The sequence below is a fragment of the Heterodontus francisci genome, chromosome 34 (assembly GCF_036365525.1).
Source record: "Heterodontus francisci isolate sHetFra1 chromosome 34, sHetFra1.hap1, whole genome shotgun sequence".
In the NCBI taxonomy this organism is placed as follows: Eukaryota; Metazoa; Chordata; class Chondrichthyes; order Heterodontiformes; family Heterodontidae; genus Heterodontus; species Heterodontus francisci.
In genome coordinates this window covers 943088-970905 of record NC_090404.1, presented here as the reverse complement: position 1 = coordinate 970905, position 27818 = coordinate 943088, and the positions used below count along the sequence as shown (strand labels likewise).

At 40.5% G+C, this 27818-nt stretch overlaps 1 protein-coding gene across 2 annotated transcripts in view; it reads left to right on the top strand.

The window, feature by feature from the left end:
• Nucleotides 1-27818, top strand: part of LOC137348905 (protein mono-ADP-ribosyltransferase PARP14-like) — a 151620-nt gene that overhangs the window by 35159 nt on the left and 88643 nt on the right. For both annotated transcript variants that reach the window (XM_068014136.1, XM_068014135.1), the window contains exons 6-8: nucleotides 1871-2077; nucleotides 9134-9200; nucleotides 12164-12316. In XM_068014136.1, coding sequence (XP_067870237.1) covers nucleotides 1871-2077; nucleotides 9134-9200; nucleotides 12164-12316 — 427 coding nt within the window. The remainder of the gene's footprint in view (nucleotides 1-1870; nucleotides 2078-9133; nucleotides 9201-12163; nucleotides 12317-27818) is intronic.

Here is a 27818-nt window from a genome sequence, read left to right as displayed (position 1 = left end):
CTGAGGGAGTGCTGCACTGTCGGAGGGTCAGTACTGAGGGAGTGCCGCACTGTCGGAGGGTCTGTACTGAGGGAGTGCTGCACTGCCAGAGGGTCTGTACTGAGGGTGCACTGCACTGCCAGAGGGTCAGTACTGAATGAGCGCCGCACTGTTGGAGGGTCAGTACTGAGGGAGTGCCGCACTGTCGGAGGGTCAATACTGATGGAATGCTGCACTGCCAGAGGGTCAGTACTGAGGGAGTGCTGCACTGCCAGAGGGTCAGTACTGAGTGAGCGCCGCATTGTTGGAGGGTCAGGACTGATGGAATGCTGCACTGCCAGAGGGTCAGTACTGAGGGAGAGCTGCACTGTCGGAGGGTCAGTACTGAGGGAGTGCCGCACTGTCGGAGGGTCTGTACTGAGGGGGTGCTGCACTGCCTGAGGGTCTGTGCTGAGGGAGTGCTGCACTGTCGGAGGGTCAGTACTGAGGGAGTGCCGCAGTGTCAGAGGGTCTGTACTGAGGGAGTACTGCACTGTTGGAGGGTCAGTATGAGGTAGTGCCGCACTGTCGGAGGGTCAGTACTGAGTGAGCGTCGCACTGTCGGAGAGTCAGTAGTGAGGGAGCGCCACACTGTCGGAGGGTCAGTACTGAGGGAGTGCTACACTGCCGGAGGGTCAGTACTGAGGGAATGCTGCACTGTCAGAGGGTCAGTACTGAGGGAGTGCCGCACTGCCAGAGGGTCATTACTGAGGGAATGCTGCACTGCCAGAGGGTCAGTACTGAGGGAGTGCCGCACTGCCGGAGGGTCTGTACTGATGGAATGCTGCACTGTCAGAGGGTCAGTACTGAGGGAGTGCCGCACTGCCGGAGGGTCTGTACTGATGGAATGCTGCACTGTCAGAGGGTCAGTACTGAGGGAATGCTGCACTGTCAGAGGGTCAGTACTGAGGGAGTGCCGCACTGTCAGAGGGTCAGTACTGAGGGAGTGCCGCACTGTCAGAGGGTCAGTACTGAGGGAGTGCTGCACTGTCAGAGGGTCAGTACTGAGGGAGTGCTGCACTGTCGGAGGGTCAGTACTGAGGGAGTGCCATAATGTCGGAGGGTCAGTACTGAGGGAGTGCTGCACTGTCAGAGGGTCAGTACTGAGGGAGTGCTGCACTGTTGGAAGGTCCGTCTTTTTGGTGAGATGTTAAACACAGGATCCCGTCAGGTGGATGGAAAAGATTCCACGGCCATTTTTTCTAAAAACAGGGCAGGCGAGGTCTCACATGTGTCCTGTCTATGATTTATCCCACAACCAAAGTCACTAAAAGCAGATTATCTGGGTCATCATCACATTGATGTTTGTGGGATCGTGCTGTGCACATGTTGGCTGCACGTTTCCTACACATGACAGTGACTACACTTCGCAAGTAGTTCATTGACTGTGGAACGTTGTCTGACGTCCAATGGTCGTGAAGGACACTTGTTCTTTTTATCAATCCCTCCCTCCCTTACTCCCTCCATCCCTCCCTTTCTCCCTCCATCCCTCTCTCCCTCTATAAAGCAGGATAAATGGGTTCAGGTAACTGTGTTTCTGCAGTAAGTAGGAATCGGGAGATGTCAGCCTGGTGTTGACCCTGGTCGTCACGTGAACGTGTTCTGAAAAGCTTCATGGGTCTCTGACACATGTTGGTAGAGGATTTGGACAATAAAGGCCAGCATTAAAATATCGGGGCAAGCAGAGTCAATGCACTGGCGAAGCCTCTATCCCTTCATCAGCAAAGATAATGTCAGGGCTACAGCAAAAAGATGGGATGGATCTAGCTCGGAGTGAACTGATGGCTCTTCCATTTTTCATTGCTGACTCTTTCATTTCTTCCCCCCCCCCCCCCCCCCCTCCAATCACCAGTCACTCCGCCTCGGGATCAGGACTTGCCTTGAGCTCTGCGACAAGGCCTCGCTCTCCTCCATCACGTTCCCGTTTTTCGGCACACCCAGGGATGTGGTGGCCAGGGCTCTGCTGGGAGAAATCCAGAGGTTTAAGCAGGACAATCAGCTCACATCGGTGAAGACAGTTAAGATTGCCATCCATCCAACCGACCAAACTGGAGAAAAGGTAAGTGTTTGAGCTTGGAATGTGGGCTCCATCGAGTTAAAAGAGGAAAGACTTGCATGTGTGGGAAGATTAGGAGGCCATTCATCCCTACTTTTCCTTTCAATTAGATCCCAGCTGATCTGTATCTGAGCTCCATCAACTTGTCATTGTCCCTTATCCCTTAATAACCTGAAACTAATATCATTGTATCGAGTGCAATTCTGAAATTTCCAATTGACTCCCAGCCTCAACAGCTCTTCAGGGGAGAGAGTTCCCCATTTCCACTCCCCCATGTGTGAAGAAGTGCTTCCTGACAGCACCCCTGAATGGCCTGGCTTGAATTTTAAGGTTATACCCCCTTGCTCTGGACTCCCTCCCACCAGTGGAAATAGTTTCTATCGACCCTGTCAAATCATTTAATCATCTTAAACACATCGATGAGGTCACTTGCTCATTGCACTGCACTGTCGGAGGGTCAGTACTTTATTTTATTCATTCATGAGATGTGGGCGTCACTGGCCAGGCCAGCATTTATTGCCCATCCCTAATTGTCCTTGAGAAGGTGGTGGTGTGCTGCCTTCTTGAACCGCTGCAATCCATGTTGGGTAGGTACATCCACAGTGCTGTTAGGAAGGGAATTCCAGGATTTTGACCCAGCGACAGTGAAGGAACGTCGATATAGTTCCAAGTGAGGATGGTGTGTGACTTGGAGGGGAACTTGCATGTGGTGGTGTTCCCATGCATCTGCTGCTCTTTGTTCTTCTAGGTGGTAGAGGTCGTGGGTTTGGAAGGTGCTGTCGAAGGAGCCTTGGTGTGTTTCTGCAGTGCATCTTGTAGATGGTACACACTGCTGCCACTGTGCATCTGTAGTGGAGGGAGTCAATCAAAAATCTTGTAAATAGGGCCCGAGCTATTTTCTCACCATGCAAGCTTGATGCTGAAATAGGGTGAACCAAAGACATCCTGTGTGACAATGCTACCCTGGTCAGATTATTTCTCGCTGTATATCATGCAAACAGGCCTGATGGGGTCATTTTCGATCCTGAAAAGTGCCTAGTCTATCTCAAATTACCCTGGAAGGGTAATATATCCCAAAACTTTGAGCAACAGGTGAAGCTAGCTGTTTTACGCTGCTACTATGCTGTAGCAACACGTGTGGTGTTCATCACTAACAGGATGCTGCCATCAAGCCAAAAAGACGTCCTGCCTATCACACTCATGAGTCACGTGATATATGAATTTCAATGTCAGTGTGATGCGAGGTATATATGCCGTACGTCCAAAGGACTGGCCGATCGTATCAAACAACATGTCCCTTCCGCTGTTCGCAATGGGCAAGGTACAGGCTGTACCGTAGGAAACTGTATAACTAGGGAAGTAGAGAGGGCTTTAAACTAAACAAGGGGAGTGAGGGATCAAGCCTGGGTAGATGTAGAAAACCAAGGGGTAGAGTCAAGGCAGGAGCAGAATATTTTATTTATTTTTTTATTTAGAGATACAGCACTGAAACAGGCCCTTCGGCCCACCAAGTCTGTGCCGATCATTAACCACCCATTTATACTAATCCTACATTAATCCCATATTCCCAACCACATCCCCACCATTCTCCTACCACCTACCTACACTAGGGGCAATTTATAATGGCCAATTTACCTATCAACCTGCAAGTGTTTGGCTGTGGGAGGAAACCGGAACACCCGGCAGAAACCCACGCAGACACAGGGAGAACTTGAAAACTCCGCACAGGCAGTATCCACAATTGAACCCAGGTCGCTGGAGCTGTGAGGCTGCAGTGCTAACCACTGCGCCACTGTGCCGCCCTAGTAATATTAGTAATAGTAATAAGAGAAATGAAGGTCAGAGAATGGCAGGAAGGGACAGAGAGAAAACGTAAGAACACACCGACAGTCAAGACTAGATGTTACAAAGATAACAAAAAGACAAAACTAATGGCTCTGTATCTGAATGCACGTAGCATTCATAACGAAGTAAACAAACTGATAGCGCACATTGAAATAAATAAATATGATCTGATGGCCATTACGGAGATGTGGCTGCAGGATGACAAGGATTGGGTCCTGAATATTGAGGGGGATATGACATTCAAGAAGAATAGGAAGCTAGGTAAAGGTGGAGGGGTAGCACCGTTATTCAAGGATGGCATTGGTGCAATAGTTAGAGGATGACCTTTTTTCAGGAGATCAGGATGTAACCATACTGTAGGATGAAGTATACAAGAAGAAATATTGGGTCCTTGTGATAAAGGCACGGCAATAATCATGGGTGATTTTAATCTACATCTAAACTGGAAAAACCAGATTGGCAATAGTTGCCTGGTTGAGGAGTTCATCGAATGCTTTCAAGATAGTTTCGTAGAGCAGAACCAGAGAGCAGGTTATATTAGACTTGGTATTGTGTAATGTGACAGGATTAATTAATGACCTCCGAGTAAAGGCATCTCTAGGTAGCAGTGATCACAATATGATTGAATTTTACATCCAGTTTGAAAGAGAGAAGAGTGAGTCTAAGACTAGTATTTTAAACTTAAATAAGGGCAACTATGTGGGCATGAAAGCTGAGCTAGCTGAAGTGAACTGGGTTAGTAGGCTAGGAGATAGATTAATAGAGAAGCAGTGGTGGATATTTAAGGGGATATTTTATAATACTCAAGTCCTACCATAAAGAAAAAACCTAAGGGGAGGACCACCATCCATGGTTAACTAAAGAAGTTAAGAAAACCATCAAACAAAAGGAAACAGCATATAATTGTGCAAAGATGAACATACAAACATGCGAATTAGGAGCAGAAGTAGGCCATTCGGCCCCTCTAGCCTGCTCCACCATTCAATAAGATCATGGCTGATCTGTTTGTGTCTCAAATTCCACACTCCCATCTACCCCCGATAACCTTTGATTCCCTTGCCTAACAAGAATCTATCTAACCCCACCTTAAAATTATTCAATGACCCCGCCTCCACCACCTTCTGAGGCAGAGAATTCCAAAGTCGCACAACCCTCTGAAAGAAATAATTTCTCCTCATCTCTGTTCTAAATGGGCAACCGCTAATTTTAAGACAGTGCCCCCTAGTTCTGGACTCACCCACAAGAGGAAGCAACCTTTCCATGTCCACGTTTTCAAGACTGTTCAGGATCTTATAAACTTCAAACAAGTCTCCCCTCACCCTTCTAAACTCCAGTGAAAACAAGCCCAGTCTGTCCAACCTTTCCTCACTACACAACCCCCTCAATCCAGGTATCAATCTAGTAAACCTCCTCTGAACTGCCTCCACCGCATTCACATCCTTCCTTAAATAAGGAGACCAAAACTGCAGACAGTATTCGAGTTGTGGTCTCACCAATGCCCTGTATAACTGAAGCAAAACATCCTTACTTTTATTTTCAATTCCTTTCATAATAAGGGATAACATTCCATTAACCTTCTTTATTACTTTCTGTAATAAAAGCAAAATACTGCGGATGCTGGAAATCTGAAACAAAAACAAGAAATGCTGGATTCACTCAGCAGGTCTGGCAGCATCTGTGGAAAGAGAAGCAGAGTTAACGTTTCGGGTCAGTGACCCTTCTTCGGAACGTTCCGAAGAAGGGTCACTGACCCGAAACGTTAACTCTGCTTCTCTTTCCACAGATGCTGCCAGACCTGCTGAGTGAATCCAGCATTTCTTGTTTCTGTTATTACTTTCTGTATCTGGTAACTTTTTGTGACTCCTGCACTAGAACACCTAGATCCTTCTGTACCTCGGAATTCTGCAGTCATTCTCCGTTTAAGTAATACTCTGCTTCTTTATTCTTCTTGTCAAAGTGAACAACTTCACATTTTCCCACATTACACTCCATCTACCAGATTTTTGCCCACTTGCTCAACTTATCTATATTGGTCTGCTACTTCCTATGTCCTCGTCACAACTTACTTTCCTACCTATCTTTGTGTCACCTGAAAATTTAGCCAACATGCCATTGCTCCCCTCATCTAAGTTATCAATACAAATTGTAAAGAGTTGAGGCCCCAGCACAGACCCCTGCGGGACTCCACTCATCACATCCTGCCAATTAGAAAAGGACCCATTTATGCATACTCTCTGTTTTCTGCCAGTCAACCAATCTTCTATCCATACTAATATATTACCCACTACACCATGAGCTCCTACTTTGCGTAAAAACCTTTTATGTGGCACCTAGTCAAATGCCTTCTGGGAATCCAAGTACAGTACATCAACGTGCTCCCTTTTATCCATGGCACATGTTACTCCTTCAAAGAACCTCAATAAATTGGTTAAACACGATCTCCCTTTCACAAACCATGCTGACTATTCCCGATTACCTTGAGTTTTTCTAAGTGCCCAGCTATAGCCTCCTTAATGGTTAATTCTAACACCTTCCCCATGACAGACGTCATGCTAATTAGCCTACAGTTACCTGTTCTTTGCCTCCCCCCAACCCCCACTTCTTTCCAGTCTGATGGAATCTTTCCACAATCTAGCGAATTTTGAAAAATTAACACCACCCTCTACTACCTCATTAGCCACCTCGGATGAAGCCCATCAGGACCCGGGGTCTTGTCGGCCTGCAGCTCCATTACTTTGGTTAGTACTGCTTCCCCAAGTTCCTCTCTTTCTTCCATCTCCTGATTTATAGCAATTACTGGAATGTTTTTTGTATCTACTATGAACTCCCCATTCTCACTCTCTAGAGGACCAACACTCACTTTATTTACTCTTTTCCTTTTTAAATGCCTGTAGAACCTCTTGCTGTCCTCTCAGCAAGTTCTGGAGCACAGGTCTTCAGTACAATAGCCTTTGCAGTATCCAGTGCCTTCAGTCGTTTCTTGATATCACGCGGAGTGAATCGAATTGGCTAAAGTCTGGCATCTGTGATGCTGGGGACTTCAGGAGGAGGTCGAGATGGATCATCATGGCACTTCTGGCTGAAGATTGTTGCAAATGCTTCAGCCTTATCTTTCGCACTGATGTGCTGGGCTCCCCCATCATTGAGGATGGGGATATTTGTGGAGTCACCTCCTCCAGTTAGTTGTTTAATTGTCCACCACCATTCATGGCTGGATGTGGCAGGACTGCAGAGCTTAGATCTGATCCGTTGGTTATGGGATCGCTTAGCTCTGTCTATCGCATGCTGCTTACGCAGTTTGGCACACAGATAGTCCTGTGTTGTAGCTTCACCACTTTTTGAGGTATGCCTGGTGCTGCTCCTGGCATGCCCTCCTGCACTCTTCATTGAACCAGGGTTGGTCTTGATGGTAATGGTAGAGTGGGGGATATGCTGGGCCGTGAGGTTACAGATTGTGGTTGAGTACAATTCTGCTGCTGCTGATGGCCCACAGCGCCTCATGGATGCCCAGTTTTGCATTGCTAGATCTGTTCGAAATCTATCCCATTTAGCACGGTGGTAGTGCAGCCATAAAGACAGGGTTAAAGAGTGGCGAGTCGAAGAGACTTAGTAGTTGGCAGGAAAAAAGACAGAGGCGCAATGGGAGAGCCAACTGTGTAACAGCCCCGACAAACAAATTTCTCTGCAGCACCTGTGGAAGAGCCTGTCACTCTAGAATTGGCCTTTATAGCCACTCCAGGCGCTGCTTCACAAACCACTGACCACCTCCAGGCGCATATCCATTGTCTCTCGAGACAAGGAGGCCAAAGAAGAAGAAGAAGAGTGCCAAACACGATGGATGGTATTCTCAATGTAAACACGGGAATATGACTGTGCAGGCTGTTGCTTGACTAGTCTGTGGGACAGCTCTCCCAACTTTGGCACAAGCCCCCAAATGTCAGTAAGGGGGACTTGGCAGGGTCAACAGGGCTGGGTTTACCGTTGTCGTTTCTGGTGCCAAGGTCAATGCCGAGTGGTCTGTCCGGTTTCATTCCTTTCCTCAGGCTTTGTAGCGGTTTGATACAACTGAGTGGCTTGCTCGGCCATTTCAGAGGGCAAGAGTCACCCACATTGCTCTGGGTCTGGAGTCACATGTAGGCCAGACTGGGTGAGGACGGCAGATTTCCTTCCCTGAAGGACATTACTGAACCAAGTGGGTTTTAACAACAATTGACAATGGTTTCATTTATTTATTAAGTGAATTCAAATTCCACCATCTGTTCTGGTCGGATTCAAACCCATGTTCCCAGAGCATTAGCCTGGGTCTCTGGGTTACTCGACTTTAGTGACATTACCACAATGTCACTGCCTCCCCTGAGGAGAACCACACAATTGGAGGGACAGTACTGAGGAAGGGACAGTACTGAGGGAGGGCTGCACTGTCTGAGCGTCAATACTGAGGGAGCACCGCACTGTCGGAGGGTCAGTACTGAGGGAGTGCCGCACTGTCGGAGGGTCAGTACTGAGGGAGTGCCGCACTGTCGGAGGGTCAGTACTGATGGAGCACCGCACTGTCGGAGGGTCAGTACTGAGGGAGCGCCGCACTGTCAGAGGGTCAGTACTGAGGGAGTGCCGCACTGTCAGAGGGTCAGTACTGAGAGAGTGCCACACTGTCGGAGGGTCAATACTGAGGAAGGGCCGCACTGTCAGAGGGTCAGTACTGAGGGAGTGCTGCACTGTCAGAGGGTCAGTACTGAGGGAGCGCCGCACTGTCGGAGGGTCAGTACTGAGGGAGTGCCGCACTGTCGGAGGGACAGTACTGAGGGAGTATCACATGGTCGGAGGTGCTGGCTTTCAGGCCTGGTCGCCCTCTCAGGGAGATGTAAAAGATCCCACAGCCACAACTGGAAGAAGAACGGGGTGGGGGAAGGAGTTTATCTCCTCTGTGCTGGCTTCGACATTTATCCTTCAACATAACACTTCAAAAAATGTTACCTAGTGCTGATCGTATTGCTGTCTGTGGGATCTTGCTCTGCGCCAAATATCTGCTGCATTATAAACGGTGACAGTACTTGGCAAGTGCTTCCTTGGCTGTGAGGTCCTGAAATTCACCGCAGGTCAGGGGGGTTGAAAGGTGAGTGCCCGGGCTTTGCCCAGCCAGTGATGAGTGAATCAGATTGACTGCAGACTGTGCACACCAGTGACTGTGTTGGGATCTTTCCATTACGTCCACAGATTCTTCGGGAAACACAGAAGCATCAACAAGAGATCAGAACTGACAACACGAGCGACAGAATACAGGGTAAAGAAATGGCTGAGGGGATGTGGGGAGGAGGGAGTGGGAGATATTCCGAATACAATGGATGGGTCAGTACTGAGGGAGTGCCGCACTGTCGGAGGGTCAGTACTGAGGGAGCGCCGCACTGTCGGAGGGTCAGTACTGAGGGAGCGCCGCACCGTCGGAGGGTCAGTACTGAGGGAGTGCCGCACTGTCGGAGGGTCAGTACTGAGGGAGCGCCGCACTGTCGGAGGGTCAGTACTGAGGGAGTGCCGCACTGTCATGGCGTCAGTACTGTTGCAGTGCCGCACTGTCGGAGCGTCAGTACTAAGGGAGTGCCGCACTGTCGGAGGGTCAGTACTGAGAGAGTGCCACACAGTCACAGGATCAGTACTGAGGGAGCGCTGCACTGTCGGAGGGTCAGTACTGAGGGATTGCCGCACTGTCGGAGACACAGTACTGAGGGAGCGCCGCACTGTCGGAGGGTCAGTACTGAGGGAGTGCTGCACTGTCGGAGGGTCAGTACTGAGGGAGTGCTGCACTGTCGGAGGGTCAGTACTGAGGGAGTGCTGCACTGTCGGAGGGTCAGTACTGAGGGAGTGCTGCACTGTCGGAGGGGCAGTACTGAGGGACCGCTGCACTGTCAGAGGGTGAGTAATGAGGGAGCGGCTCACCGTCGGAGGGTGAGTAATGAGGGAGCGGCTCACCGTCGGAGGGTCAGTAATGAGGGAGTGCCGCACTGTCAGAGGGTCAGTACTGAGGGAGTGCCGCACTGTCAGAGGGTCAGTTCTGAGGGAGTGCCGCACTGTCGGAGGGTCAGTGCTGAGGGACTGCCGCACTGTCGGAGGGTCAGTGCTGAGGGAGTGCCGCACTGTCGGAGGGTCAGTATTGAGGGAATGCCGCACTGTCGGAGGGTCAGTACTGAGGGAGTGCCGCACTGTCGGAGGGTCAGTACTGAGGGAGTGCCGCCCTGTCGGAGGGTCAGTACTGAGGGAGTGCCGCACTGTCGGAGGCTCAGTACTGAGGGAGCGCCGCACTGCCGGAGGGTCAGTACTGAGGGAGTGCTACACTGTCGGAGGGTCAGTCCTGAGGGAGTGCCACACTGTCAGAGGGTCAATACTGAGGGAGTGCCTCACTGTCGGAGGGTCAGTACTGAGGGAGTGCTGCACTGTCGGAGGGTCAGTAGTGAGGGAGTACAGCCTTGTCGGAGGCTCAGTACTGAGGGAGTGCCGCACTATCGGAGGGTCAGTACTGAAGGAGTGCCGCACTGTCGGAGGCTCAGTACTGAGGGGGTGCTGCACTGTCGGAGGCTCAGTACTGAGGGGGTGCTGCACTGTCGGAGGCTCAGTACTGAGGGGGTGCTGCACTGTCGGAGGGTCAGTACTGAGGGAGTGCTGCACTGTCGGAGGGTCAGTACTGAGGGGGTGCTGCACTGTCGGAGGGTCAGTACTGAGGGAGTGCTGCACTGTCGGAGGGTCAGTACTGAGGGAGTGCCTCACTGTCGGAGGGTCAGTACTGAGGGGGTGCTGCACTGTCGGAGGGTCAGTACTGAGGGAGTGCCTCACTGTCGGAGGGTCAGAACTGAGGGGGTGCTGCTCTGTCGGAGGGTCAGTCCTGAGGCAGTGCCTCACTGTCGGAGGGTCAGTACTGAGGGAGTGCTGCACTGTCAGAGGGTCAGTTCTGAGGGAGTGCCGCACTGTCGGAGGGTCAGTGCTGAGGGACTGCTGCACTGTCAGAGGGTCAGTTCTGAGGGAGTGACGCACTGTCGGAGGGTCAGTGCTGAGGGACTGCCGCACTGTCGGAGGGTCAGTGCTGAGGGAGTGCCGCACTGTCGTAGGGTCAGTATAGAGGGAGTGCCGCACTGTCGGAGGGTCAGTACTGAGGGAGTGCCGCACTGTCGGAGGGTCAGTACTGAGGGAGTGCCGCACTGTCGGAGGCTCAGTACTGAAGGAGTGCCGCACTGTCGGAGGGTCAGTACTGAGGGAGAGCTGCACTGTCAGAGGGTCAGTACTGAGGGAGTGCCTCACTGTCGGAGGGTCAGTACTGAGGGAGTGCTGCACTGTCAGAGGGTCAGTACTGAGGGAGAGCTGCACTGTCAGAGGGTCAGTACTGAGGGAGTGCCTCACTGTCGGAGGGTCAGTACTGAGGGAGTGCTGCACTGTCGGAGGGTCAGTACTGAGGGATGCCGCGCTGTCGGAGGCTCAGTACTGAAGGAGTGCCGCACTGTCGGAGGGTCAGTACTGAGGGAGTGCTGCACTGTCAGAGGGTCAGTACTGAGGGAGAGCTGCACTGTCAGAGGGTCAGTACTGAGGGAGTGCCTCACTGTCGGAGGGTCAGTACTGAGGGAGTGCTGCACTGTCGGAGGGTCAGTACTGAGGGAGTGCCGCACTGTCAGAGGGTCAGTACTGAGGGAGAGCTGCACTGTCAGAGGGTCAGTACTGAGGGAGTGCCTCACTGTCGGAGGGTCAGTACTGAGGGAGTGCTGCACTGTCGGAGGGTCAGTACTGAGGGAGTGCTGCACTCTCAGAAGTGCCATCTTCCGGATGAGATATGAAGCCGTCTGTCCCTCTCGAATTTATTTCAATTGGAAAAGAGATTGTCTTCTGTGGGGAAGGATATCGATCGATTTTTAATCATCAGATTTTCTGCCATCATGGAAAATATGATGATTAATATCCTGATAGATACAAGGACATGAACAATCCCCCAGACACTATTCCAAAGAAAAGCAGTGCTGGGGCGTGTAATTTCACTCCGTGCCCTCCTGGCAAGATTTATTCTTCGTGCAACACCATTAAAAAAAAAGCATCTGTTCGTTATCGTGTTGCTGTTTGTGGGATCTTACTGTGCAGAAATTGAACTACCCACGTCCCCTCATCAATGTCGCTGGCTTTGGGACAGAGTGACGTGTTGGAAAGTTCTAGTGAATGCGAGGCAATCTTTTGGTCTGTTCGACAGCAACATATCGAATTTTGTGCTCCTCTCAGATGCCTGTTATCACTCACTGTCGATCTCAACGCGTTTAGCCAGGGTGAACATTTGGACTGTCGTTCTAGAAATCGTCAGTGGCGACATCACCGATGAAGTAACTGACATCATTGTCAAATCGACATGTATCCCACCACCTCGATATGGTAAAGGTATGTTTTTAAATCAGATCTTAGCCGTCTCACGGCTTCACACAACTGAACAACCAGGCTGATATATAGCAGGCGGTTGGAGAGGGAGTAAAGCTCCCTCTACACTAAAAAATAAATGGGGTTAGATACAGAGTAAAACCTCCTCTACACTATATAAAAAAAAACAGGGTTAGATACAGAGTAAAACCTCCTCTACACTCTATAAAAAAAACAGGGTTAGATACAGAGTAAAACCTCCTCCACACTATATGAAAAAAAACAGGGTTAGATCCAGAGTAAAACCTCCTCTACACTATATAAAAAAAAACAGGGTGAGATACAGAGTAAAACCTCCTCTACACTATATAAAAAAAAACAGGGTTAGATACAAAGTAAAACCTCCTCTACACTATATTAAAAAAAACAGGGTTACATACAGAGTAAAACCTCCTCTAAATATATTAAAAAAAACAGGGTTAGATACAGAGTAAAACCTCCTCTACACTAAATAAAAAAAACAGGGTTAGATACAGAGTAAAACCTCCTCTACACTATATAAAAAAAACAGGGTTAGATACAGAGTAAAACCTCCTCTACACTATATAAAAAAAACAGGGTTAGATACAGAGTAAAACCTCCTCTACACTATATAAAAAAAACAGGGTTAGATACAGAGTAAAACCTCCTCTACACTATATAAAAAAAAACAGGGTTAGATACAGAGTAAAACCTCCTCCACACGACATAAAAAAAACAGGGTTAGATACAGAGTAAAACCTCCTCGACACGATATAAAAAAAAACAGGGTTAGATACAGAGTAAAACCTCCTCTACACTATATAAATAAAACAGGGTTAGATACAGAGTAAAACCTCCTCTGCACTATATTAAAAAAAACAGGGTTAGATACAGAGTAAAACCTCCTCTACACTACATAAAAAAAACAGGGTTAGATACAGAGTAAAACCTCCTCTGCACTATATAAAAAAAAACAGGGTTAGATACAGAGTAAAACCTCCTCTACACTATATAAATAAAACAGGGTTAGATACAGAGTAAAACCTCCTCTACACTATATTAAAAAAAACAGGGTTAGATACAGAGTAAAACCTCCTCTACACTATATAAATAAAACAGGGTTAGATACAGAGTAAAACCTCCTCTGCACGAGATAAAAAAAACAGGGTTAGATACAGAGTAAAACCTCCTCTACACTAAATATAAAAAAAACAGGGTTAGATACAGAGTAAAACCTCCTCTACACTATATTAAAAAAAACAGGGTTAGATACAGAGTAAAACCTCCTCGACACTATATAAAATAAACAGGGTTAGATACAGAGTAAAACCTCCTCTACACTATATTAAAAAAAACAGGGTTAGATACAGAGTAAAAGCTCCTCCACACTATATTAAAAAAAACATGGTTAGATACAGAGTAAAACCTCCTCTACACTATATTAAAAAAAACAGGGTTAGATACAGAGTAAAACCTCCTCCACACTATATAAAAAAAAACAGGGTGAGATACAGAGTAAAACCTCCTCTACACTAAATAAAAAAAACAGGGTTAGAGACAGAGTAAAACCTCCTCGATACGATATAAAAAAAAACAGGGTTAGATACAGAGTAAAACCTCCTCTACACTGTATTAAAAAAAACAGGGTTAGATACAGAGTAAAACCTCCTCTACACTATATAAAAAAAAACAGGGTTAGATACAGAGTAAAACCTCCTCGATACTATATAAAAAAATAACAGGGTTAGATACAGAGTAAAACCTCCTCTGCACTATATAAAAAAAACAGGGTTAGATACAGAGTAAAACCTCCTCTACACTCTGTAAAAAAAAACAGGGTTAGATACAGAGTAAAACCTCCTCTACACTATATATAAAATAAACAGGGTTAGATACAGAGTAAAACCTCCTCTACACTATATAAAAAAAAACAGGGTTAGATACAGAGTAAAACCTCCTCTACAGTATATAAAATAAACAGGGTTAGATACAGAGTAAAACCTCCTCGATACTATATAAAATAAAACAGGGTTAGATACAGAGTAAAACCTCCTCGACACTACATAAAATAAAACAGGGTTAGATACAGAGTAAAACCTCCTCTACACTATATAAAAAAAACAGGGTTAGATACAGAGTAAAACCTCCTCTACACTATATGAAAAAAAACAGGGTTAGATACAGAGTAAAACCTCCTCTACACTATATGAAAAAAAACAGGGTTAGATACAGAGTAAAACCTCCTCTACACTATATGAAAAAAAACAGGGTTAGATACAGAGTAAAACCTCCTCTACACTATATGAAAAAAAACAGGGTTAGATACAGAGTAAAACCTCCTCTACACTATATAAAAAAAACAGGGTTAGATACAGAGTAAAACCTCCTCTACACTATATAAAAAAAACAGGGTTAGATACAGAGTAAAACCTCCTCTACACTATATAAAATAAACAGGGTTAGATACAGAGTAAAACCTCCTCTACACTATATGAAAAAAAACAGGGTTAGATACAGAGTAAAACCTCCTCTACACTATATAAAAAAAACAGGGTTAGATACAGAGTAAAACCTCCTCTACACTATATAAAATAAACAGGGTTAGATACAGAGTAAAACCTCCTCTACACTATATAAAAAAAACAGGGTTAGATACAGAGTAAAACCTCCTCTACACTATATAAAAAAAACAGGGTTAGATACAGAGTAAAACCTCCTCGATACTATATAAAAAAAACAGGGTTAGATACAGAGTAAAACCTCCTCTACACTATATAAAAAAAAACAGGGTTAGATACAGAGTAAAACCTCCTCTACACTATATTAAAAAAAACAGGGTGAGATACAGAGCAAAACCTCCTCTACACTGTATAAAAAAAACAGGGTTAGATACAGAGTAAAACCTCCTCTACACTATATAAAAAAAACAGGGTTAGATACAGAGTAAAACCTCTTCTCCACTATATTAAAAAAAACAGGGTTAGATACAGAGTAAAACCTCCTCTACACTATATAAAAAAAATCAGGGTTAGATACAGAGTAAAACCTCCTCTACACTATATAAAAAAAACAGGGTTAGATACAGAGTAAAACCTCTTCTCCACTATATTAAAAAAAACAGGGTTAGATACAGAGTAAAACCTCCTCTACACTATATAAAAAAAATCAGGGTTAGATACAGAGTAAAACCTCCTCGATACTATATTAAAAAAAACAGGGTTTGATACAGAGTAAAACCTCCTCGACACTATATAAAAAAAAACAGGGTTAGATACAGAGTAAAACCTCATCTACACTATATAAAAAAAACAGGGTTAGATACAGAGTAAAACCTCCTCTACACTATATAAAAAAAATCAGGGTTAGATACAGAGTAAAACCTCCTCTACACGAAATAAAAAAAACAGGGTTAGATACAGAGTAAAACCTCCTCTACACTATATAAAATAAATCAGGGTTAGATACAGAGTAAAACCTCCTCTACACTATATAAAAAAAATCAGGGTTAGATACAGAGTAAAACCTCCTCTACACGAAATAAAAAAAACAGGGTTAGATACAGAGTAAAACCTCCTCTACACTATATAAAAAAATCAGGGTTAGATACAGAGTAAAACCTCCTCTACACTATATAAAAAAAAACAGGGTTAGATACAGAGTAAAACCTCCTCTACACTATATAAAAAAAAACAGGGTTAGATACAGAGTAAAACCTCCTCTACACTATATAAAAAAAACAGGGTTAGATACAGAGTAAAACCTCTTCTCCACTATATTAAAAAAAACAGGGTTAGATACAGAGCAAAACCTCCTCTACACTATATTAAAAAAAACAGGGTGAGATACAGAGCAAAACCTCCTCTACACTATATAAAAAAAACAGGGTTAGATACAGAGTAAAACCTCCTCTACACTATATTAAAAAAAACTGGGTTAGATACAGAGTAAAACCTCCTCGATACTATATAAAAAAAAACAGGGTGAGATACAGAGTAAAACCTCCTCTACACTATATAAAAAAAAACAGGGTTAGATACAGAGTAAAACCTCCTCTACACTATATAAATAAAACAGGGTTAGATACAGAGTAAAACCTCCTCTACACTATATTAAAAAAAACAGGGTTAGATACAGAGTAAAACCTCCTCCACACTATATAAATAAAACAGGGTTAGATACAGAGTAAAACCTCCTCTGCACGAGATAAAAAAAACAGGGTTAGATACAGAGTAAAACCTCCTCTACACTATATATAAAAAAAAACAGGGTTAGATACAGAGTAAAACCTCCTCTACACTATATTAAAAAAAACAGGGTTAGATACAGAGTAAAACCTCCTCGACACTATATAAAATAAACAGGGTTAGATACAGAGTAAAACCTCCTCTACACTATATTAAAAAAAACAGGGTTAGATACAGAGTAAAAGCTCCTCCACACTATATTAAAAAAAACATGGTTAGATACAGAGTAAAACCTCCTCTACACTATATTAAAAAAAACAGGGTTAGATACAGAGTAAAACCTCCTCCACACTATATAAAAAAAAACAGGGTGAGATACAGAGTAAAACCTCCTCTACACTAAATAAAAAAAACAGGGTTAGAGACAGAGTAAAACCTCCTCGATACGAAAGAAAAAATAACAGGGTTAGATACAGAGTAAAACCTCCTCTACACTGTATTAAAAAAAACAGGGTTAGATACAGAGTAAAACCTCCTCTACACTATATAAAAAAAAACAGGGTTAGATACAGAGTAAAACCTCCTCGATACTATATAAAAAAATAACAGGGTTAGATACAGAGTAAAACCTCCTCTACACTATATAAAAAAAAACAGGGTTAGATACAGAGTAAAACCTCCTCGATACTATATAAAAAAATAACAGGGTTAGATACAGAGTAAAACCTCCTCTGCACTATATAAAAAAAACAGGGTTAGATACAGAGTAAAACCTCCTCTACACTCTGTAAAAAAAAACAGGGTTAGATGCAGAGTAAAACCTCCTCTACACTATATATAAAATAAACAGGGTTAGATACAGAGTAAAACCTCCTCTACACTATATAAAAAAAAACAGGGTTAGATACAGAGTAAAACCTCCTCTACAGTATATAAAATAAACAGGGTTAGATACAGAGTAAAACCTCCTCGATACTATATAAAATAAAACAGGGTTAGATACAGAGTAAAACCTCCTCGACACTACATAAAATAAAACAGGGTTAGATACAGAGTAAAACCTCCTCTACACTATATAAAAAAAACAGGGTTAGATACAGAGTAAAACCTCCTCTACACTATATGAAAAAAAACAGGGTTAGATACAGAGTAAAACCTCCTCTACACTATATAAAAAAAACAGGGTTAGATACAGAGTAAAACCTCCTCGATACTATATAAAAAAAACAGGGTTAGATACAGAGTAAAACCTCCTCTACACTATATAAAAAAAAACAGGGTTAGATACAGAGTAAAACCTCCTCTACACTATATAAAAAAAACAGGGTTAGATACAGAGTAAAACCTCCTCTACACTATATAAAATAAACAGGCTTAGATACAGAGTAAAACCTCTTCTCCACTATATTAAAAAAAACAGGGTTAGATACAGAGTAAAACCTCCTCTACACTATATAAAAAAATCAGGGTTAGATACAGAGTAAAACCTCCTCTACACTATAGAAAAAAAAACAGGGTTAGATACAGAGTAAAACCTCCTCTACACTATATAAAAAAAAACAGGGTTAGATACAGAGTAAAACCTCCTCTACACTATATAAAAAAATCAGGGTTAGATACAGAGTAAAACCTCCTCTACACTATAGAAAAAAAAACAGGGTTAGATACAGAGTAAAACCTCCTCTACACTATATAAAAAAAAACAGGGTTAGATACAGAGTAAAACCTCCTCTACACTATATAAAAAAAACAGGGTTAGATACAGAGTAAAACCTCTTCTCCACTATATTAAAAAAAACAGGGTTAGATACAGAGCAAAACCTCCTCTACACTATATTAAAAAAACAGGGTTAGATACAGAGTAAAACCTCCTCTACACTATATTAAAAAAAACTGGGTTAGATACAGAGTAAAACCTCCTCTACACTATATAAAAAAATCAGGGTTAGATACAGAGTAAAACCTCCTCTACACTATAGAAAAAAAAACAGGGTTAGATACAGAGTAAAACCTCCTCTACACTATATAAAAAAAAACAGGGTTAGATACAGAGTAAAACCTCCTCTACACTATATAAAAAAAACAGGGTTAGATACAGAGTAAAACCTCTTCTCCACTATATTAAAAAAAACAGGGTTAGATACAGAGCAAAACCTCCTCTACACTATATTAAAAAAACAGGGTTAGATACAGAGTAAAACCTCCTCTACACTATATTAAAAAAAACTGGGTTAGATACAGAGTAAAACCTCCTCGATACTATATAAAAAAAAACAGGGTGAGATACAGAGCAAAACCTCCTCTACACTATATAAAAAAAACAGGGTTAGATACAGAGTAAAACCTCCTCTACACTATATAAAAAAAAAACAGGGTGAGATACAGAGCAAAACCTCCTCTACACTATATAAAAAAAACAGGGTTAGATACAGAGTAAAACCTCCTCTACACTATATAAAAAAAAACAGGGTGAGATACAGAGCAAAACCTCCTCTACACTCTATAAAAAAAACAGGGGCAGATACAGAGTAAAACCTCCTCTACACTATATAAAAAAAACAGGGTTAGATACAGAGTAAAACCTCCTCGATACTATATAAAAAAAACAGGGTTAGATACAGAGTAAAACCTCCTCTACACTATATATAAAATAAACAGGGTTAGATACAGAGTAAAACCTCCTCTACACTATATAAAAAAAAACAGGGTTAGATACAGAGTAAAACCTCCTCTACAGTATATAAAATAAACAGGGTTAGATACAGAGTAAAACCTCCTCTACAGTATATAAAATAAACAGGGTTAGATACAGAGTAAAACCTCCTCTACACTACATAAAATAAAACAGGGTTAGATACAGAGTAAAACCTCCTCTACACTATATAAAAAAAACAGGGTTAGATACAGAGTAAAACCTCCTCTACACTATATGAAAAAAAACAGGGTTAGATACAGAGTAAAACCTCCTCTACACTATATAAAAAAAACAGGGTTAGATACAGAGTAAAACCTCCTCGATACTATATAAAAAAAACAGGGTTAGATACAGAGTAAAACCTCCTCTACACTATATAAAAAAAAACAGGGTTAGATACAGAGTAAAACCTCCTCTACACTATATAAAAAAAACAGGGTTAGATACAGAGTAAAACCTCCTCTACACTATATAAAAAAAAACAGGGTTAGATACAGAGTAAAACCTCCTCTACACTATATAAAAAAAACAGGGTTAGATACAGAGTAAAACCTCCTCGATACTATATAAAAAAAACAGGGTTAGATACAGAGTAAAACCTCCTCTACACTACATAAAAAAAAACAGGGTTAGATACAGAGTAAAACCTCCTCTACACTATATAAAAAAAACAGGGTTAGATACAGAGTAAAACCTCCTCGATACTATATAAAAAAAACAGGGTTAGATACAGAGTAAAACCTCTTCTCCACTATATTAAAAAAAACAGGGTTAGATACAGAGTAAAACCTCCTCTACACTATATTAAAAAAAACAGGGTTAGATACAGAGCAAAACCTCCTCTACACTATATTAAAAAAAACAGGGTGAGATACAGAGCAAAACCTCCTCTACACTGTATAAAAAAAAACAGGGTTAGATACAGAGTAAAACCTCCTCTACACTATATAAAAAAAACAGGGTTAGATACAGAGTAAAACCTCCTCTACACTATATAAAAAAAACAGGGTTAGATACAGAGTAAAACCTCCTCTACACTATATAACAAAAACAGGGTTAGATACAGAGTAAAACCTCTTCTCCACTATATTAAAAAAAACAGGGTTAGATACAGAGTAAAACCTCCTCTACACTATATAAAAAAAATCAGGGTTAGATACAGAGTAAAACCTCCTCTACACTGTATAAAAAAAAACAGGGTTAGATACAGAGTAAAACCTCCTCGATACTATATAAAAAAAACAGGGTTAGATACAGAGTAAAACCTCCTCTACACTATATAAAAAAAATCAGGGTTAGATACAGAGTAAAACCTCCTCTACACTGTATAAAAAAAAACAGGGTTAGATACAGAGTAAAACCTCCTCTACACTATATAAAAAAAACAGGGTTAGATACAGAGTAAAACCTCTTCTCCACTATATTAAAAAAAACAGGGTTAGATACAGAGTAAAACCTCCTCTACACTATATAAAAAAAATCAGGGTTAGATACAGAGTAAAACCTCTTCTCCACTATATTAAAAAAAACAGGGTTAGATACAGAGTAAAACCTCCTCTACACTATATAAAAAAAACAGGGTTAGATACAGAGTAAAACCTCCTCTACACTATATTAAAAAAAACAGGGTTAGATACAGAGTAAAACCTCCTCTACACTATATAAAAAAAATCAGGGTTAGATACAGAGTAAAACCTCCTCTACACTATATAAAAAAAACAGGGTTAGATACAGAGTAAAACCTCTTCTCCACTATATTAAAAAAAACAGGGTTAGATACAGAGTCAAACCTCCTCTACACTATCTAAAAAAAACAGGGTTAGATACAGAGTAAAACCTCTTCTCCACTATATTAAAAAAAACAGGGTTAGATACAGAGTAAAACCTCCTCTACACTATATAAAAAAAATCAGGGTTAGATACAGAGTAAAACCTCCTCTACACTATATAAAAAAAACAGGGTTAGATACAGAGTAAAACCTCTTCTCCACTATATTAAAAAAAACAGGGTTAGATACAGAGTAAAACCTCCTCTACACTATATAAAAAAAATCAGGGTTAGATACAGAGTAAAACCTCCTCTACACTGTATAAAAAAAAACAGGGTTAGATACAGAGTAAAACCTCCTCTACACTATATTAAAAAAAACAGGGTTAGATACAGAGTAAAACCTCCTCTACACTATATAAAAAAAACAGGGTTAGATACAGAGTAAAACCTCCTCTACACTATATAAAAAAAACAGGGTTAGATACAGAGTAAAACCTCTTCTCCACTATATTAAAAAAAACAGGGTTAGATACAGAGTAAAACCTCCTCTACACTATATAAAAAAAACAGGGTTAGATACAGAGTAAAACCTCTTCTCCACTATATTAAAAAAAACAGGGTTAGATACAGAGTAAAACCTCCTCTACACTATATTAAAAAAAACAGGGTTAGATACAGAGTAAAACCTCCTCTACACTATATAAAAAAAACAGGGTTAGATACAGAGTAAAACCTCTTCTCCACTATATTAAAAAAAACAGGGTTAGATACAGAGTAAAACCTCCTCTACACTATATTAAAAAAAACAGGGTTAGATACAGAGTAAAACCTCCTCTACACTATATAAAAAAAATCAGGGTTAGATACAGAGTAAAACCTCTTCTCCACTATATTAAAAAAAACAGGGTTAGATACAGAGTAAAACCTCCTCTACACTATATAAAAAAAATCAGGGTTAGATACAGAGTAAAACCTCCTCTACACTGTATAAAAAAAAACAGGGTTAGATACAGAGTAAAACCTCCTCGATACTATATAAAAAAAACAGGGTTAGATACAGAGTAAAACCTCCTCGATACTATATAAAAAAAAACAGGGTTAGATACAGAGTAAAACCTCCTCGATACTATATAAAAAAAAACAGGGTTTGATACAGAGCAAAACCTCCTCGATACTATATAAAAAAAAACAGGGTTAGATACAGAGTAAAACCTCCTCGATACTATATAAAAAAAAACAGGGTTAGATACAGAGTAAAACCTCCTCGATACTATATAAAAAAAAACAGGGTTTGATACAGAGCAAAACCTCCTCGATACTATATAAAAAAAACAGGGTTAGATACAGAGTAAAACCTCCTCGACACTATATAAAAAAAAACAGGGTTAGATACAGAGTAAAACCTCCTCGATACTATATAAAAAAAAACAGGGTTAGATACAGAGTAAAACCTCCTCTACACTATATAAAAAAAACAGGGTTAGATACAGAGTAAAACCTCCTCGATACTATATAAAAAAAACAGGGTTAGATACAGAGTAAAACCTCCTCTACACTATATAAAAAAAACAGGGTTAGATACAGAGTAAAACCTCCTCGATACTATATAAAAAAAACAGGGTTAGATACAGAGTAAAACCTCCTCTACACTATATAAAAAAAACAGGGTTAGATACAGAGTAAAACCTCCTCTACACTATATAAAAAAAATCAGGGTTAGATACAGAGTAAAACCTCCTCTACACTATATAAAATAAACAGGGTTAGATACAGAGTAAAACCTCTTCTCCACTATATAAAAAAAATCAGGGTTAGATACAGAGTAAAACCTCCTCTACACTATATAAAAAAAACAGGGTTAGATACAGAGTAAAACCTCCTCTACACTATATAAAAAAAATCAGGGTTAGATACAGAGTAAAACCTCCTCTACACTATATAAAATAAACAGGGTTAGATACAGAGTAAAACCTCTTCTCCACTATATAAAAAAAATCAGGGTTAGATACAGAGTAAAACCTCCTCTACACTATATAAAAAAAACAGGGTTAGATACAGAGTAAAACCTCCTCTACACTATATAAAAAAAATCAGGGTTAGATACAGAGTAAAACCTCCTCTACACTATATAAAATAAACAGGGTTAGATACAGAGTAAAACCTCTTCTCCACTATATAAAAAAAATCAGGGTTAGATACAGAGTAAAACCTCCTCTACACTACATAAAAAAAATCAGGGTTAGATACAGAGTAAAACCTCCTCTACACTATATAAAAAAAACAGGGTTAGATACAGAGTAAAACCTCTTCTCCACTATATAAAAAAACTCAGGGTTAGATACAGAGTAAAACCTCCTCTACACTATATAAAAAAAACAGGGTTAGATACAGAGTAAAACCTCCTCTACACTATATAAAAAAAATCAGGGTTAGATACAGAGTAAAACCTCCTCTACACTATATAAAATAAACAGGGTTAGATACAGAGTAAAACCTCTTCTCCACTATATAAAAAAAATCAGGGTTAGATACAGAGTAAAACCTCCTCTACACTATATAAAATAAACAGGGTTAGATACAGAGTAAAACCACTTCTCCACTATATAAAAAAAATCAGGGTTAGATACAGAGTAAAACCTCCTCTACACTATATAAAATAAACAGGGTTAGATACAGAGTAAAACCTCTTCTCCACTATATAAAAAAAATCAGGGTTAGATACAGAGTAAAACCTCCTCTACACTATATAAAAAAAACAGGGTTAGATACAGAGTAAAACCTCCTCTACACTATATAAAAAAAATCAGGGTTAGATACAGAGTAAAACCTCCTCTACACTATATAAAATAAACAGGGTTAGATACAGAGTAAAACCTCTTCTCCACTATATAAAAATAAACAGGGTTAGATACAGAGTAAAACCTCCTCTACACTATATAAAAAAAATCAGGGTTAGATACAGAGTAAAACCTCCTCTACACTATATAAAATAAACAGGGTTAGATACAGAGTAAAACCTCCTCTACACTATATAAAAAAAACAGGGTTAGATACAGAGTAAAACCTCCTCTACACTATATAAAAAAAATCAGGGTTAGATACAGAGTAAAACCTCCTCTACACTATATAAAATAAACAGGGTTAGATACAGAGTAAAACTTCTTCTCCACTATATAAAAAAAAACAGGGTTAGATACAGAGTAAAACCTCCTCTACACGAAATAAAAAAAACAGGGTTAGATACAGAGTAAAACCTCTTCTCCACTATATTAAAAAAAACAGGGTTAGATACAGAGTAAAACCTCCTCTACACTATATAAAAAAATCAGGGTTAGATACAGAGTAAAACCTCCTCTACACTATATAAAAAAAACAGGGTTAGATACAGAGTAAAACCTCCTCTACACTATATAAAAAAAATCAGGGTTAGATACAGAGTAAAACCTCCTCTACACGAAATAAAAAAAACAGGGTTAGATACAGAGTAAAACCTCTTCTCCACTATATTAAAAAAAACAGGGTTAGATACAGAGTAAAACCTCCTCTACACTATATAAAAAAATCAGGGTTAGATACAGAGTAAAACCTCCTCTACACTATATAAAAAAAAAACAGGGTTAGATACAGAGTAAAACCTCCTCTACACTATATAAAAAAAAACAGGGTTAGATACAGAGTAAAACCTCCTCTACACTATTTAAAAAAAACAGGGTGAGATACAGAGCAAAACCTCCTCTACACTATATTAAAAAAACAGGGTTAGATACAGAGTAAAACCTCCTCTACAGTATATTAAAAAAAACTGGGTTAGATACAGAGTAAAACCTCCTCGATACTATATAAAAAAAAACAGGGTGAGATACAGAGCAAAACCTCCTCTACACTATATAAAAAAAACAGGGTTAGATACAGAGTAAAACCTCCTCTACACTATATAAAAAAAAAACAGGGTGAGATACAGAGCAAAACCTCCTCTACACTATATAAAAAAAACAGGGTTAGATACAGAGTAAAACCTCCTCTACACTATATAAAAAAAAACAGGGTGAGATACAGAGCAAAACCTCCTCTACACTCTATAAAAAAAACAGGGGCAGATACAGAGTAAAACCTCCTCTACACTATATAAAAAAAACAGGGTTAGATACAGAGTAAAACCTCCTCGATACTATATAAAAAAAACAGGGTTAGATACAGAGTAAAACCTCCTCTACACTATATAAAAAAAACAGGGTTAGATACAGAGTAAAACCTCCTCTGCACTATATAAAAAAAACAGGGTTAGATACAGAGTAAAACCTCCTCTACACTATATAAAAAAAAACAGGGTTAGATACAGAGTAAAACCTCCTCTACACTATATAAAAAAAACAGGGTTAGATACAGAGTAAAACCTCCTCTACACTATATAAAAAAAACAGGGTTAGATACAGAGCAAAACCTCCTCTACACTATATAAAAAAAACAGGGTTAGATACAGAGCAAAACCTCCTCTACACTATATAAAAAAAACAGGGTTAGATACAGAGCAAAACCTCCTCTACACTATATAAAAAAAACAGGGTTAGATACAGAGTAAAACCTCCTCTACACTATATTAAAAAAAACTGGGTTAGATACAGAGTAAAACCTCCTCGATACTATATAAAAAAAAAACAGGGTGAGATACAGAGCAAAACCTCCTCTACACTATATAAAAAAAACAGGGTTAGATACAGAGTAAAACCTCCTCTACACTATATAAAAAAAAAACAGGGTGAGATACAGAGCAAAACCTCCTCTACACTATATAAAAAAAACAGGGTTAGATACAGAGTAAAACCTCCTCTACACTATATAAAAAAAAACAGGGTGAGATACAGAGCAAAACCTCCTCTACACTCTATAAAAAAAACAGGGGCAGATACAGAGTAAAACCTCCTCTACACTATATTAAAAAAAACAGGGTTAGAGACAGAGTAAAACCTCCTCTACACTATATTAAAAAAAACAGGGTTAGATACAGAGCAAAACCTCCTCTACACTATATTAAAAAAAACAGGGTTAGATACAGAGTAAAACCTCCTCTACACTCTATAAAAAAAACAGGGTTAGATACAGAGTAAAACCTCCTCCACACTATATTAAAAAAAAAACAGGGTTAGATACAGAGTAAAACCTCCTCGATACTATATAAAAAAATAACAGGGTTAGATACAGAGTAAAACCTCCTCTACACTATATAAAAAAAAACAGGGTTAGATACAGAGTAAAACCTCCTCTACACTATATAAAAAAAAACAGGGTTAGATACAGAGTAAAACCTCCTCGATACTATATAAAAAAATAACAGGGTTAGATACAGAGTAAAACCTCCTCTACACTATATAAAAAAAAACAGGGTTAGATACAGAGTAAAACCTCCTCGATACTATATAAAAAAATAACAGGGTTAGATACAGAGTAAAACCTCCTCTACACTATATAAAAAAAAACAGGGTTAGATACAGAGTAAAACCTCCTCGACACGATATAAAAAAAAACAGGGTTAGATACAGAGTAAAACCTCCTCTACACTATATAAAAAAAAAACAGGGTTAGATACAGAGTAAAACCTCCTCGATACTATATAAAAAAATAACAGGGTTAGATACAGAGTAAAACCTCCTCTACACTATATAAAAAAAACAGGGTTAGATACAGAGTAAAACCTCCTCGATACTATATAAAAAAATAACAGGGTTAGATACAGAGTAAAACCTCCTCTACACTATATAAAAAAAAACAGGGTTAGATACAGAGTAAAACCTCCTCTACACTATATAAAAAAAACAGGGTTAGATACAGAGTAAAACCTCCTCTACACTATATAAAAAAAATCAGGGTTAGATACAGAGTAAAACCTCCTCTACACTATATAAAAAAAAACAGGGTTAGATACAGAGTAAAACCTCCTCTACACTATATAAAAAAAATCAGGGTTAGATACAGAGTAAAACCTCCTCTACACTAAATAAAAAAAACAGGGTTAGATACAGAGTAAAACCTCCTCTACACTATATAAAAAAAATCAGGGTTAGATACAGAGTAAAACCTCCTCTACACTATATAAAATAAACAGGGTTAGATACAGAGTAAAACCTCTTCTCCACTATATTAAAAAAAACAGGGTGAGATACAGAGCAAAACCTCCTCTACACTATATAAAAAAAACAGGGTTAGATACAGAGTAAAACCTCCTCTACACTATATTAAAAAAATCAGGGTTAGATACAGAGTAAAACCTCCTCTACACTATATAAAAAAAACAGGGTTAGATACAGAGTAAAACCTCTTCTCCACTATATTAAAAAAAACAGGGTGAGATACAGAGCAAAACCTCCTCTACACTATATAAAAAAAACAGGGTTAGATACAGAGTAAAACCTCCTCTACACTATATTAAAAAAAACAAGGTTAGATACAGAGTAAAACCTCCTCGATACTATATAAAAAAAAACAGGGTGAGATACAGAGCAAAACCTCCTCTACACTATATAAAAAAAACAGGGTTAGATACAGAGTAAAACCTCCTCTGCACTATATAAAAAAAAAACAGGGTGAGATACAGAGCAAAACCTCCTCTACACTATATAAAAAAAACAGGGTTAGATACAGAGTAAAACCTCCTCTACACTATATAAAAAAAAACAGGGTGAGATACAGAGCAAAACCTCCTCTACACTCTATAAAAAAAACAGGGGCAGATACAGAGTAAAACCTCCTCAACACTATATTAAAAAAAACAGGGTTAGAGACAGAGTAAATCCTCCTCTACACTATATTAAAAAAAACAGGGTTAGATACAGAGCAAAACCTCCTCTACACTATATTAAA